This window comes from Bos indicus, chromosome 21, assembly GCF_029378745.1.
Source record: "Bos indicus isolate NIAB-ARS_2022 breed Sahiwal x Tharparkar chromosome 21, NIAB-ARS_B.indTharparkar_mat_pri_1.0, whole genome shotgun sequence".
Lineage (NCBI taxonomy): Eukaryota > Metazoa > Chordata > Mammalia > Artiodactyla > Bovidae > Bos > Bos indicus.
The window spans coordinates 31,034,112-31,049,349 of record NC_091780.1 but is presented as its reverse complement, the minus strand read 5'-3'; the positions used below and the strand labels follow the sequence as shown (position 1 = coordinate 31,049,349).

General features: G+C 49.1%; 1 protein-coding gene across 1 annotated transcript; it reads right to left on the bottom strand.

Moving 5' to 3' along the window:
- Positions 1–6,670: 6,670 nt before the first annotated feature.
- Positions 6,671–13,723, bottom strand: CRABP1 (cellular retinoic acid binding protein 1). Its single transcript, XM_019984050.2, has 4 exons — positions 13,532–13,723; positions 12,812–12,990; positions 10,643–10,756; positions 6,671–6,957 (listed from the first exon to the last, which is right to left on the bottom strand). The coding sequence occupies exons 1-4, from the start codon at positions 13,599–13,601 to the stop codon at positions 6,907–6,909; spliced, it is 414 nt and encodes a 137-aa protein (XP_019839609.1). The 5' UTR covers positions 13,602–13,723; the 3' UTR covers positions 6,671–6,906.
- Between the last annotated feature and the right edge of the window lie 1,515 nt (positions 13,724–15,238).

Below are 15,238 nucleotides of genomic sequence, written 5' to 3'. Positions count from 1 at the left end.
CCAAACCAACCAAACAACAGACAAACAAACAAACAAACAAAAAACTCATCAAAAATACATTGCTCTCTTTTAAAGGATGTCAAGAGGACCAATACATTGCTTTGAAAACTAGTAAATACAGGGAAAGAATCAAACATTGATTCTGCCTTTCCTATATAAGGGCTTCCCTGGTGGCTCAGACAGTAAAGAATCCGCCTGCAATGTGGTAGACCTTCAATCCCTGACTTGGAAAGATTCCCCTGGAGGAGGGAATGGGTACTCACTCCAGTATTCTGGCCTGGAGAGTTCCATTGACAGAGGAGCCTGGCTTGCTACGGTACATGGGTTCACAAACAGTCAGACTTGACTGACTGACTTTCACTTTCTATATAAACTATACCTCATGATAACCACATAGTGGATGAGAGGAATTATCTTTCAATGGAATATTCCAGCTCAAAAGTGAAGAAACAATGATAGAAGTAGAATAGCCCTAGGTTTCAACCTCTAGTGAAACCATGACCCTAGGCAATGGTCACTAGTGGCTGCCAATATCACAGAGAGGGAAACAGACGTCACGAGTCCACTGAGGGGTGGACAGCAGACCCATGACCTCTGCAGTATTCTTGCCAAGAAAATCAAACCAGAATCTAAATGAGCTTGTGGCTCTAACTACCACTTCTCAAGAAATACAGGAGAAACAAAACATGTTAAACAACACCATGGAAATTTAGACTATAGGAAAATTTCAAGACAAACAACCTGTTTCTCCCACAATACACTGTAAAAAAAATAATAATAAGATGAGGTAGAGGGGAACTTACAGATTCAAAGAGACTTAAGAGAGGTATCAATCAGTCACAAAGTATGGCTATTTCAATCCTGATTTGAACAAGTAGGAAGAAAAAAATTATGAGACAGGAAACTCTGAACACTGACAAGATATTTGATGATATTAGGAATTATTTTTAATTTCCAAAATGTGAGAATGATATTGTTACTTTTAAGGTAATTAATAACATCTAGAGACAATATACTGACACGCTTGTAAGTAGAATCTTAAAATGTCTGGAATCTGCTTCAAAATAATCCAGGAGAGGAGAGCATAGATGAAACAAGATGGAACACAGTGGTTGTTGAAGCTGGGTGGTGGGTATATGGGGAATCATTATACAATTCTATTTTTGTGTATGCTAGAGATTTTCAATAATAAAGAGTTAAAAAAAAAAAACACCTCACAATCCAGAGAAAGAAGTCTTCCTGATCTTGACAAGCACCTACAATGATGACCCTGGGCAAATCATTTCTCCTGTCTGAGTTTCATCTCTTCACGGTTGAGAGCGCTTACAAGCAAAGCAGCCCTGATGAGTTGGGATAAGCACAACTGTCCAACTAATTTAAGGGTTTTCAGTCAGAGAAGACTTCAAATCTACTCTGACCCACATTTATCTGACCATCGGGGACTTTGTAAAGATTAATTTTTCACCCAGTGACATACTGCTTTTCTTTTATCTTAGAGGAGATGGTTTGCTGGACACTGGGGAGGGCAGATATAGGTGTAAGAGACATTTTTGAGAAGATCCAAGGACTTTACAGACACAAATGAGCTTTAAAGTAAAGGAGGGAAGAGCCCTGGAGTATACTGCCAGACAACAGATGGCTCTGAAAGCAGTGGGTGGGGTTAGACTGGTGGTTCAAAAGGTTGCATTGGCAGGCTGGTGGCCCTACATTTTCTTGATAACATCCGCTGTTCACTTGGAAATGTTGGCTGCCATGATGAGGAGAAGAAGATGAAGTAAAAGGGAATTTGAGGGACTTCCTGGTGGTCCAGTGGCTAAGACTCCAGTGGTCCCAGTGCAGAGGGCCTGGGTTCAATCCCTGGTCAGGGAACCAGATCCCATATACCACAACTAAGAGTTCACATGCCCCAAGGAGGATCGAAGATCCCACCTATTGCAACTAAGACCAGTGCAGCCAGATAAATAAATAAAATTTAAAATTTTTTAAAGTAAAAAAGGGAATTAAGAACAATGTTACAATATGCACAGAATCTTAACTGCCACAGAATATTTTGACATTAGTTTTTCCTTTGAGCAAGATGGCACATTGTCCAGTTCCATAGCACTGGTAGTCATCATCAAGACAAGACTTCCTAGAAATCTGCAATCCAGACGGGCCCCCGTCCTTTCCATCACCTCAGTGTATCAGTTTGAAATGCTTTTACTTGCAAGTATGGAAACCACTGAATTAACAGGCTTAAACACACAAGGGCTTTTTCCTTTTTTTTAGATCACATGGCAGTACATCCAAAGAGAGGTAGGGGTTGCACTATCTCAATGAGTCTGAGCTGACATCTCTTTTCCTCATGGTTATAAGATGGTTGCACCAGCTCCAGGCATCACAATCACATACCATATTGAGAGGCAGTAAGATGTTACCTTCTCAGGCTCTCCTCTCTTGTCAGGAGGGAAAAGTCTTTCCCGGAAGACTTCTGGAAGACTTACCTTTATGTTTTATTAGCCAGAATTGGGTCACATGCTTAATGCTAGTTACAATGCAGGCTGGGGAAAAAAGCATTGACTTTCCCAGCCTCTACTGTGGGAGGTGGATGGAAGGGGTGCTGGGACAAGCAATCAGTAAGTTTGCTTCTTCCAAGTTTTCCTGCTCCTGAACAGGGTTTCCTGCACTATTCACACTTTTATTTCAAATGAGTCTTGCAATCGCTATCCCCCTGCCTCTGAGATATAATACGCTATGTGTATTATATATCCTACCTACCTAAGGGATTTCTCTTATTGTTGGATGGTGTTTGAGTTGAGAACTGCTGTTTGTGCCCATATGTCTGCTTTTCCTTGCAGACATCCATTTAGGAAGGTTTGGATCTTATAAAAAATGTTGGCCCTTCATCAGTCAGATAATCAGCACATGTTTACAGAGTTATCCCCATTTGCCAAGCCCTGAGGTGGGGTAGTAGGGGGTGGTGGGGGGAGGAGGCAGAGATGGTTAAGCAGCCATTCCTGGCCTCGGGGACCACACAGGCTGGTTGGCGGAAAATGTCAGAAACCTAGGAGATGTGGAATGACAACACAGGACCACAATAGAAGCCCTTCAAGCACAAGGCAGCCTGTAATTGTGAGCCTGATGTTGGCACAAGAGACGTAGAGAGAAGATGCCCTAGAGGAGGTGAATGTGGGCCTTGAAAATATAAAAGACCTGAGAGACTCAGAGGACTGGGAATCAGGGTCTGGACCCATGTGGCTACAGGGCAGGATTGTGTAGAAATCGCAAAAGCTCTTTTGTTGTTCAGTCGCTAAGTTGTGTCTGACATTGCGACCCCATGGACTGTAGCCCACCAGGCTTCTCTGTCCATGGGGTTTTTCAGGCAAGAATACTGGAGAGGGTTGCCATTTCCTTTTCCAGGGGATTGTCCCCACCCAGGGATGGAACCTGTGTCTCCCATGTCTCCTGTATTATTAGGCAGATTCTCTACCAGAAGCCACCAGGGAAGATAAATATAAAGCTTTTAGTACTTTACAAATCTTACTTCCACTAATCTCCACACCAGGCCAAATGGATTTTATTGCCCTCATTTTACATAGCAAGGGACTAAATAATTTGTCCAAGGTTTGCTAGCCAGCATGGAGGATGGCTTAATCAGTTCCTTCCTGCTGCTGCTGCTAAGTCGCTTCAGTCGAGCCCATCAGGCTCCCCCATCCCTGGGATTCTCCAGGCACGAACACTGGAGTGGGCCGCCATTTCCTTCTCCAATGCATGAAAGTGAAAAGTGAAAGTGAAGTCGCTCAGTCGTCTGACTCTTAGCGACCCCATGGACTGCAGCCCACCAGGCTCCTCTATCCACGGGATTCTCCAGGCAAGAGTATCAGAGTGGGGTGCCATTGCCTTCTCCAGTTCCTTTCTACCCAGTTCTCTTCCCCCTATTCTTCCTTTTCTAAAAGGTTCTGCCCACTAGCCCAGGAGAGGTCACACGTCTTAGGCCTGGCCAATCATTGTACTGTGTTTCCCTCAATTGTGATTGGTCCAGGGGTGGTCATATGACCTGAATCAGTTCTATTAGGAAGTCAAAATGGAGTCAGAGATGGAGGGGTAGAGCTCTATCTAAGGCACAGCTCCTGAGGCTTTTGCTTGAATCCTGAGAGTTTCCCCAGCATTCTTCACAAATTCAGTGGTTTTTTGTATGTTTGTAGAGTTGTGCAACTACCACCACATCAATTTTAGAACATTTTCATTACCATAGGCCCCCCCACCCCAAAGAAACTTTTTACTCCCATTTCCTCTCTTTATGTCCAGCCTTAGGCAACCACCAATCCATCCTGTGTCTTGGATTTATCATTCTGGACATTTCATAGAAATGGAACCATTCACTATGAGGTCCTTCGTTACTGGCTTCTTGTACTTAGCATAACGTTTTCAAGGTTCAGCTGTGTTGTCGCAGAGTATGTTCCTTTATGCTGGGGCTGGTTGGGGTTGGGTTTCTTGTATTTGCAAACCAAAGGTGTGGCCAGGAGTTGAAGCCAGGTGTGACAGACGCCAAAGCCCTCATTCTTTGTTTCGCCTGGTGAGACCAAGACATGGAGGGCGCCGGAGAGTTTGACCTTTCTGTCGCAGACCGTGGGTTTGCTGAGCAGATAAGTGACATGTTTAGAATAGTGTCATAGTGAGGTTATTCTGATGACAGTGGTATTTTGTGTAGGTGTTCATCCTACATGTATGTGTAAATTATATATCACATGTAATGTGTCTGTGAGTTGCTCAGTCGTGTCCGACTCTTTGCAACCCCATGGACTGTAGCCCACCAGGCTCCTCTGTCTGTGGACTTCTCCAGGGAAGAATACTGGAGTGGGTTGCCATGCCCTCCTCCAGGGGATCTTCCCGACCCAGGGATGGCAGCTGGTTTCCCACGTTGTAGGCAGATTCTTTACTATCTGAGCCACCAACGTGCGTACACATATTTAAAGGTTGAAAATTACAGCAGCAACTCCCATATTGGGTCCCATGCTAATGTCCTGTGAGCAGTGTTCCAAGAGAGGTGAGCAACACTGTGCCTTTTTCTCTGGAAAATGAAGAAGAAAAGGATTCAAAAGAAACAGGCTACAGCCTCTGTTCTGAGTAAGTGGTGCTCCAGACAGTCCTGGTGCTCCCCTTCCTTAGAGGTGCCACTCCAGCCCCTTTCCTCCAAGAAAACATTAGGCCACTCCTTCTACATGTAAGTAGTAGAATCTTTGAGAAAGAGCCAAAGTTCCCATCAGCAAAGTAGGGTTCTGGACTGCGGAGGTGTGATGAGTCAGGTAAAGGTGTCCTCGTTTACATACAGGTGGTGGCACCTGGGCCTTAGGTGTCTGCCCGTCAGGGTGTGAACTCTTTGAAAGTGAAAGTATTAAGTCGTTCAGTCATGTCCGACTCTTTGCAATCCCATGGACTGTAACCTATCAGACTCCTCTTTCCATGGAATTCTCCAGGCAAGAATACTGGAGTGGGTTGTCATTTCCTTCTCCAGGGGATCTTCCCCACCCAGGGATCAAACCCAGGGTCTCCTGCATTGCAGGCAGATTCTTTCCCATCTGAGCCACCCAGGGTGAGCTCTTTAGGGTCACCTTAAACCAGTCATCTAAATTGGGCCTCACCCATGCCCACCCAGCCAACTCTGGCCTGGCTTTGCCAAGAATCCCTGTGCCTAGGATGTCAGGAAGAGATGCCCAAGAAGCCAGGTAAGCAATGCAAATGAGGGCAGAGGCAATGGTGGAGCCCATGGGAAGGCAGAGACTGTAAGTTCCACTTAAGGGGGAAAGTTGCTAAGCCAAATGTTGCCCTGTAAGAGATGCCAGATTTTTCCCATTTTTCTAAGGAAATAGAAATGCAGATTTTCATATGAATTCTCCTGATTTTTCGAATGTTAGAGTTGGTGACTGTGGATTATTGTCCTTTTGCATGTTGGGATCCATTCTCCTCTTGGCTATGTCCTAGGAGGGTAACTCTTGTGGGCAGTACCCTCCTCCCCCCCGCACCTGCCCACTTTTTTGCCCTCTAGATTCCAGATGGGTTTGGCCAGTGGACAGAATAAGTAGATCAGAGATTGAAAGTTGGGTAGTCAGTATATTTAACCCCCTTGTTCCAAGCCAGAGACTCTCCCCCACCCTCTGAAGCCCCCTCTGCCCACATCCTGGGGCTTTGGCAGCGACCACATTCTTCTGTGTACTCCACAACTCTCGTACGTAGTGGTCTCTCTTCCAGGCTCTTGTGGTCTGATGACCCCTCTGTCCGTCTCTCTAGGGGAGTATACCAGCTCCCTACTGCTGGTCTCTGAGTACCTTACCATCCTTCTTGGTTCTCTTCACCCCGTCCATGTCAAGGCCTGTGTAAAGAGTCCCTTCATTCTGAGCTCTCCTCAATTAACCCTTTCAAATGTGCCCTCCCTTTCCTGCTGGGAACCACCAATATATCAACTAATTCAATCAAAACACCAGCATAGTGAGGTCTAAGCACACCTGGATCTTCAGTGTGAATCCTTTCAGAGGAAGCCCAGCTTGCCACCCTTGCTGTATGCTCCAAGCTCTGCACCAGGGCAGCAGGTGGAAGCCGAAAGCCCCTACACAGACCAGTGCAGAGCTTGGGTCAGCAGGATCACTAAGACCTTTGTGGAAACTGAAGAGGCAGTCCAAAGAAGGAGAAAGCCTTGAGGTGTGTACACCCAGTTTAATGACTGATGAAACCATACAGATGCCAGACTATGGAGCGCCAGGGAGACAGAGGCACAAAGCCTTGGGGAAAACACTACAGCATTACTGGGGGGACATCGGGATCACCTAACGTTAATACCGGGGAAGAGGAGGTCCACTGGCGGCTCAGAGCTATGACATTCCTTGGGGGAACATGCATCCCACCCCCAAAGCTGGAGCAAGCTGGCCGCCTTCATTCCCGAACATAAATCCTCGTGCAGACCACGTCATCGGCGCCGAACGTCTGCAGGGAAGGAAAACCAATCAGTGCAGATGCCTGTGCAAAAATGTTTAAAGCATATCGCTAATAAGGCCACTTACTGCCCTGTTAAAAACTCTTTGTAACAGACATTCAATTTCCTGTGCTGTGTGTTCATGCTCAGCGCTAAGGATTTTTTTTCCCCTCCCTTGAGCTCTGCACTGGCAGAGAGGCAGCTAAGGTATAGAATTATATTGTGCGCAGTTTTCCTTTGCTTCTGGAACCTGGGAGTGCTGACATAAAAAATGCAAGTTTCCTGGCTTTGGTTTTTTAAATTAAACTGAAGTGGGGGTGGTGGTATGTCATACTGAACATTTCTGAAGTGGTTCTGTCTCTTTTCAAGTGATTTCAAGAGAGCAATGGGCCCTGGCCACTGAGCCCTGGGATCCAATAATGAGCAGTCAGGTGGGATATCCTTGGAAAGGGTATAGAGGTGCCTTCTAGGAAGTGGCTGTCCATCCTGAGAGACACCTGAGATACTCAGGTGTCACTGATACTCAAGGAACCTGTGAGCTAGAAACGTGGTCTTGGCTGCAAGAGCATGGCATAGGCCTCCAAAGCTAGGCCTGCAATTCACAGCCAGGTGAGCTGGGGCACCGCTCTGGTCTTTTGGACAATTCAGAGATGGAGCGGCAGGGAGTTGAGGGCAGGAGAGCAATTGAACAAGATGATCCCAATTCTTTCAGCTACAATTTTATGACCCTTTGTTTGTTTGTTTGCTGTGGAGAGGGCACAAATCATTCCACAAATGGAGGACTATTTTCTTCTGGCCTCTGAAAAGATATCCCTGTAAGTAAGCTGTCTCCACTCTTCCAAAAACTGGCAATTACACACAGGCCTGCTCTCCTGGGTCTCTCACAGATAACTGGGACAGAAAAAGCAATATGTATATTAAAAAAAAAAAAATTTAAGACAAACAGGATGTCCTTAGTCTGTCGACTGACATAGATATGTTTGTTTGCAGACATACATTTTTCTGTGGGAGAGTCCCTATCTTTCAAAATGTCAAAAGGGCCTTAGGTTAAAAACCCTGAACTAAGAGCGTGAATGGGCTTCCCTGGTGGCTCAGTGGTAAAAAAAATCCTCCTGCATTGCAGGATCCACTGGAGACATAGGTTCCATCCCTGGGTTGGGAAGATCCCCTGAAGGAGGGCATGGCAACCCACTCCAGTATTCTTGCCTGGAGAATCCCATCAACAGAGGAGCCTGGCAGGCTACATAGTCCATGGGGTCACAAATGGTTGGACATGATTGAAGCAACTTAGCACACATGCACGCAAGAGCCTGAACATACTTGTAGCTTCCCCTGGGTCACTCAGTTGGTCATGAGATGCTCTCAGAGAACATGAGCTGGGACATTATTCTAATGTGTGTTTCAGGGAAATACTAGTCATTAGTGATTATGAAGGAATCAAACGCTCATCTCCAGCCTAAATAGGGAACTACTGATCATACCAGCACAGCTGTGCCTGCTCTGGACACTTTCTTGGCCTTCCTCCCTCTCCTTATTAGTGAGGGATTAGCAGATGATGCTGTGTGCTGGGGGAGGGTGAGGCAGAACCCCTGCCTCATAGAAATTCACCTCTCAAATGTCCAGACCTCTCAGAACCATGTCAGTTTTCCAAAACTCTTCCAGCTTTCTGGCCATGGAGTATCCCATGGCAGGCCAAAGTTTGGGGATTGGACTCTTTATCTGTGCTAGATTGATTGACACCTCACCCAGGCCATCAAATGGCTTCACGAAACAAGAAGAAATGGCTACATTTCCAACCACATTCAAAATGTCCTTCTCAGCCCGCAGACTATTATGAGAGGTTCCTGAAAGAAACTCTCCGTAGTGTTCCAGAGTGGTTTAAGGGACTTCGCTCAGTTTTCAAAAGAAGGCAAGTTACAGCCCAGGGTTGCTGGGAAAGCTTATTTCAAGTTAACCAGAATAAATTGCCTCTTGTTTATAGAGACAGCATCTCCCTACATTTGGATTTATTAATGATAATAACCCTTGGAACAAAAGCCCGTATTTTAGATCCCAAATGCCAAGAATTAATGTTCCCTTTGAGGCTCGTATGTATGTATGTATATGTCTGCTGAGCCAGGGAGAGAAGCACGGGTGGACATGTAGTGGGGGAGTTGGAAGTGGGAGAAATCTCCTAACAGAATCAAGCCAGTGTGCGGGCTGCTCAGATACTACAGAGATTAATAAAATCACACTTTCTCACCAAGCGCACCGAGCCTACTTAACCCTCAGCTACCCTCAAGAACTCTAAAAATCATCTCCCTCTTTGCTTCCCTGGTCCCAAGGAATATGTCCCTTTTTCTCTTAAATTTCCATCTCTCGGCCTCAAATCGCTCCCCCAACCCCATCAATGTATTCCTGCCCTGGAAACAACATTAACCAGGTTGCAAATGAAGCCAGTCCTTTCTGTGTGAAAGGAGGAAGTCTGGGAAATCATCTCAGGGAAGAACAAGAAGGCAAGAGTGAGATCAAGCAGCCTCCGCTGAAGTAACAGAAACAGCTCAATTGAGGGTCTTCCTACAGAATAAACATGTAATTTCAGGGCTAAGAGGGACCTGGGTGGGGGGTGGGGACCAGGCTTCAGTCCAAACCCTCATTTTACAGCTTGGGGAGGGAAGGGCCAGGCCTGGGTCACAGTGAGTCCTGTCCTAGCGTTCCTTGCCACCTCCTTCCCTGACTTTTCAGGGTGACGCTCATTAAGACAGGGCAAGCAGGCAGTCTTAGAGGGAAGATGTTAACAGCAGGCCTGATGGAGAACAAAGGATATCATTTCCTGGTTACCCACAACAGCTTTCCCCTTTTCTAGTGTGGGCATGGGGGTGGGGTGGGGGTGATTGGGGGGAGTGAAGAGGCGGGCAGGGAAGGCTGTTGTCAGGAAAGCTTGGTCTGTTCTGAAACACAAAGGGAGCGTAACAGGGAGCTGTCCTTCACTCCTGCCCCCCTCCACTTCCTTTGCTCCCCTAAGTAAAGGGGAAGGAGGTGTGTGATTTAACTACAGAGGTTTCTAACTTGGCCTCAGCAGGTATATTTTGCATGGTCAGAGATGTTTAAAATACTTCAATTTGATTCCCTGATTACCCTCTCCAGTTAACCCTCAGACTGTCTTAAATTAGCATTTCTTGTCTGTCTCCCGGAAAGCCATTGGAGTCTGTAAGTCCGGGGGCGGGGGCGGGGGTGGGGGGGTGGAGGGGTGGCGATAAAAAGACTTCCAGTGCAGGCGTACTGAAATTTCTGAAATCGTTCCTAGGCAGCAAAGTGGAGAATGGTGAGGTGAGGAAAACCCCTTCTGCAGAGTGAACTCTGGGACCTCGCAGAGCCCACGCACGCTGAACCCAGCTGGAGGGAGGTTGGCTTAAGCAAGGCAGCTAGTCACCGCGGGATGTGTGGGTTTGGATAGTGGCCGGCAGCGCAGCATGTCTCTAGCCCCTACTCTGCCCTCTGAGCCACTCCGCTCTCCTGCCAACCATCGAACAGTGATTTCCTTTGGCCTAAACTATCATCTCGAGCTTTTCTACTTACATTTTAAGCCAGGGCATAGAGTGTCTCTCCCTGAATGGGCGAGTGAGGACGACGTTGGTGGGGCCCCGCTGTGAGCAGCAGCTGGAAACCTTCGAGCTCCTTTCAGGGTTGGGGGGTGGGGGTGGGGGTCTCACTCACCAGGATGAGTTCGTCGTTGGCCAGCTCTCGGGTCCAGTAGGTTTTGGGGCCGTCCCCCTCCAGAAGAGTTTGTGTGCAGTGGATCTTGTTCTCATTCTCCCAAGTGGGTAAGCTCTGCGGGCAGGAAAACCATTAGTGACATTAATTACAGTCTTGGCAGCGGGGAGCAGAGACAACAATGAGCACGGGAGAATAATTGCTGTGCAGAGAAGCAACACATGGTCCCTGTCAGCAGCGCACAGAACCTTCTCTGCTGTGCCTTATCAAGCCCAAATTCAGAGGGCTGACCACAGATTTTATGGGAGTATAAATATACCTTATATTACACACACACACACACACACACACACACACACACACACACACACACACAGAAGCAGCAAAGCCTCAGGCATGCCTTACATCTTCAGGAATAAAATTGAGAGCATAAAATGATTCATTTATGTCAAAATGGGCTCCCCCTTCAAGCAATTTGGCTGTTGAAGGCAAAAAGCTTCACAACAGAAATACAAAATTTTAGAACGGTTAAGACACCATATTTGTGACCACATCTAGTCAGCAAATCAGGACCTGTTCCTTGCACGGATTTGGAGATAATGCCTCGCTTTCTGTTTGCACTCAGCAGATGCAGTACACAGCCTGCTCTGATAATCCTGAGTTTCTCTGACTCTGAGAATAAAAACACTGCCACTTCCCAGGTTACATGTCTCTAGAAAAAAAAAAAATTTTTTTTAAGATCTGAAGGGTCTTCATGCTGTCGGAGGTAGGAGGCAAAGAAGGGATTCCCCTGTAGTTTTCCCTGGCTTCTGCATGAAGCAAAATGCTATACAGTTGGGCGAGGCGGCTGTACTGAATGCGCACATACTGGGTTTTTAACTAACACACGGGACACGTTCACTAGGCAGGGTGGGGATGGATAAAGCCCCGCTCCCCAGGCTGTCCTGTGAACCTTTGATTTCTGATCAGAATTACTGTCTCCAGCAGTACTCACTGTTGGATGTACCCAAACTGAGTTCTGCCTATTGCCAGGCCTTTTACCTTAGACTCCCAGACCTTCCCTCTACGCTGAAGAGATGTCCTGCTCTTTTGTTTTTGCAAACAGAGCAGTGGCTGAGGGCTTGGATCTTGCCAGCTCCAAGCCCAGATATCATTTTCAGGCTGTGTCAACTCTGGGGGTCAAATATTGCTTCGTGGGCCAGGATGCTTCTGGGGGGCTGTGTCTCTATGTCCTCCCAAACCCAGTGCCCAGAGAGTCTCACTCTAGATCAGACAGGCACGGCTCCGGAAAGGTGAAAAACAATTTCTCACTCTCTGGAATGCTATGAGTTTTTCTTTTTTCAAACCTTGGGGGAGAGGAGGGAGACATTTTGTCACTTTTTAAGTAAGTGGTAGCATCAGCGATTGTTTTTCCATCTGTCCTCAAAATACATGGGTAGCCAACCTTCCATTCTATTCCAGAGACCAACCGAATGCGACTTTGCCCATCTAAAAAAGGGATTTACAACCTCTTGCTTCAGTCCACCGATTCATCCCTGGGACCGATAAACGGAGAGAAACAGAATTCTTGCCCCTGAGGACTAAAAGAGGGCACTCAGTCCATTTTCCGGGCAGAATCTGCCTTGCTTTTGGAAAGGTTTCGTCTTTTCCTTTAAGGAACCTAACTGAGGGAGGGCAGGAGAGGTACCGGGGCCATCGAGACTGCTGAAACTGGATCCAGAGCATTCCCAAGGGCCCAGGGACCTGGGAGGGCGGGACGCAAGAGCTGCGGCTCCACCTGCGACAGGAAACGTGGCAGCCGCACGGCCAGGCAACGCGGCCCAGCCACCTCCTCCTCCTCCCCAGCCGCCTGCGCTCGCGCGAGGATCGCTGCAAAATGCCGCAGAAACGCCTGCAGGGAACGCGGTGTAACCCAAAGCCCGCGCTTTAAGCGCGGCGGTTAGCACCCCGGGAGGCAGTTTAGGGAGGAGGTTGGGAGGGGCTGGGGTGGGACTTTCTCCTGAGCCCAGGGCAACGAGTTGCACAGTTCCTCTGAGCAAACAGCCGGTGCACACGCCCTGCAAGGAAGGCGCGCCACAGGCTGCAAAAGGAGACGAGGGTCTCATCTGGCTGCAACGGTTCCTGAGTAGGGAGCAGGGATCTGGGAAGGCTGCCCAGACTCTGGGACCTCACCCTGCACTTGCGTCCGTCCACGGTCTCCTCCTCAAAGCCTTCTCCGACCTTGAAGTTGATCTCGGTCGTGCGCACCGTGGTGGACGTCTTGATGTAGAACTGGTCCCCGTCCTGGCGGATCTCCACGTGCGGCTTGGACGCAGCCGCCACGGCCACTTTCCTCAGCATGGCGTTCACACCTGCCCCGGGAAGAACGGGGAAGACCCGGGTTCGGGTCACGGGGTCTCGTCACCCGCCCATTGTCCCAGAATTGGCCCGACATTTCCCAAACCCTCTGACTATAGAAGGGGGACTTACAAATGAACCATTCCTCCCCCGGCTCTCGCCCTGATTTTCAAGATGAGAAACTGAGGCTCAGAGAGGGTAAATGGCTTTCCTTCGGTAGCACGTGGTAGGGCTTGGTCTCAAAATGAGTCCCCAAATTTAAAGTCCCTGACCCTCCCAGGATTTCAGTAATAATCTCTCCTCGCGATGATCTAGCGCGAGATAAAGACCGAGCCGTCGGGGAAAGCGCCAAGGATCCAGCAAACGTTCGCTGGATGAGTGGATCCCGGGCTCTCCTCGCCACTTCTAGATGAGATGCTCCTTGGAATTCGCCCCGATCTAAGGCACCCAGGACTCCCTCCTGCCTGGTGTTGGTCCCTAAAGCCGACTCCCCGCGGGCCCCTGGGCGCCTTCGGCCGCTACTCTCGTCGGGGCGCGCTGCCCGGGCCAGCTTACCCAGCGCCTTGAGCAGCTCGTCGAAATTCTCGCTGCTGCGCATCTTCCAGGTGCCAGCGAAGTTGGGCATGGTGGCAGCGGTGGCGGCGGCGGGAAGGCGGCGGCAGGCACGGACAGCTGCGGCACAGCGGGCACACTCCAAGCTGCAAAGGCGGAGACTGCAGCTCTGCGCTCAGCCCCACGCGCCTTGAGTCACCGGGAGAGCGCCCCCAACCCCCTCGCCGCTCCAAGCCCCGCCCCGCTAGCCCCGCCCCCACCTCCCGCGGCCCCTACCCAGCGTGAGCCCCTCTCCCAGCCCTACAGTGCCCGCGCTCTGCCTCTTGGCGGTCCATTCGCCAGGGGTGCAAGCTTGGTACCAGCTCTCCTACAGCTCTGGGTGGGGGGAGTCTCTGCCACCCCCAGGCCACCCACATTCTTCTTTAAAGTGGGTGGTGGGAGAGGGTTAGATGTAACAAAATTGGCCAAGAGGAGAAAATCGTTGAAGCTCGGCGGTTGGGCTTGGCGAAATCATTATACCACTCTCTCTACTTTCGTATATGTTTGAGAATATACATAATAGAAAGTTAAAATAAGTGGGTAGTAGGTCCACCAGGCGGAGAAGGCAATGGCACCGCACTCCCGCACTCTTGCTTGGAAAATCCCATGGACGGAGGAGCCTGGTGGGCTGCAGTCCATGGGGTCGCGAAGAGTCGGACACGACTTAGCGACTTCCCTTTCACTTTTCACTTTCCTGCATTGGAGAAGGAAATGGCAACCCACTCCAGTGTTCTTGCCTGGAGAATCCCAGGGACGGTGGAGCCTGATGGGCTGCCGTCTGTGGGGTCGCACAGAGTCGGACACGACTGAAGCGACTTAGCAGCAGCAGCAGCAGGTCCACCAGGGGATGACAGCCACCCTGTCCCCACTCCCAGGCATGCCTTCTAGATGCGCCCAGTAGGTCGCCTCCACTCCCAGTCCTGGATCCTATTCCGCAACCACCACCAACCCACCTAACTTCCGCACCACCACCACCACCATGAGCAGGACCACGGAAGGAAGTGGCAGAAAAGCCTCAAACCACTCCAACAACCGCCCCGCACTGCTACGCGGAACCCAGAATCGCGCGAGATTGTGGGTCCCCCGCGTTGGTGTGGCGGGAGGGAGCCCAGGCCGCTGCACCCTTGTGGGTAGCTCAGAGAAGGGTGGACTGAATAAACTCCAGAACCCTGGATATCAGCGGCCTGTCTTGCAGAAAAGTGAGACTTTGCACTTGCCGGCAGGCTGGGAGGGCCAAGTGGAGGAAATCGCCTCTTTTCTCCCTTTAATCCGAAATATGGCCCAAACCTAACGCCCCCTCAGTGCCTCCGCTACGAAAGTACCAACATTTCACCACAGCTCTTAGAGCTTTGCACGCAGACCCTATAATTCCCTTCCAGTCTCTTCCCACTCTTCTGCCCTCAGTATGCCTCGGCAAACTGCACAACCCAGGATTCTGGGACCTGCCAGGCATCTTCCCACCTCTAACGTGCCTGCTGTGCAACCGTAGGGGAAAGCCCTTTTCCTCCTCGGGTAAATAAAATCTTGCTCACTCACGGAAGTCCACCTTTATGCCATCTCTCTTGAAATTCAGCTTCCTAATCAAATATGATGATTTTTCTCTGAACCCACTGAGTTCTGTGTTTGGTCCTGCTCTTGTTTAAGGTTTAATCCTGCTATTAAACTGAACTC

Excerpts from the sequence above, each read along its gene's own strand:
- CRABP1 (XM_019984050.2), bottom strand. The coding sequence starts at position 13,601 with ATGCCCAACTTCGCTGGCACCTGGAAGATGCGCAGCAGCGAGAATTTC. Across the intron at positions 12,991-13,531 it reads CGAGCTGCTCAAGGCGCTGG|GTGTGAACGCCATGCTGAGG; the intron begins GTAAGCTGGCCC and ends TTCCCGGGGCAG. Across the intron at positions 10,757-12,811 it reads TGGACGGACGCAAGTGCAGG|AGCTTACCCACTTGGGAGAA; the intron begins GTGAGGTCCCAG and ends TCCTGCCCGCAG.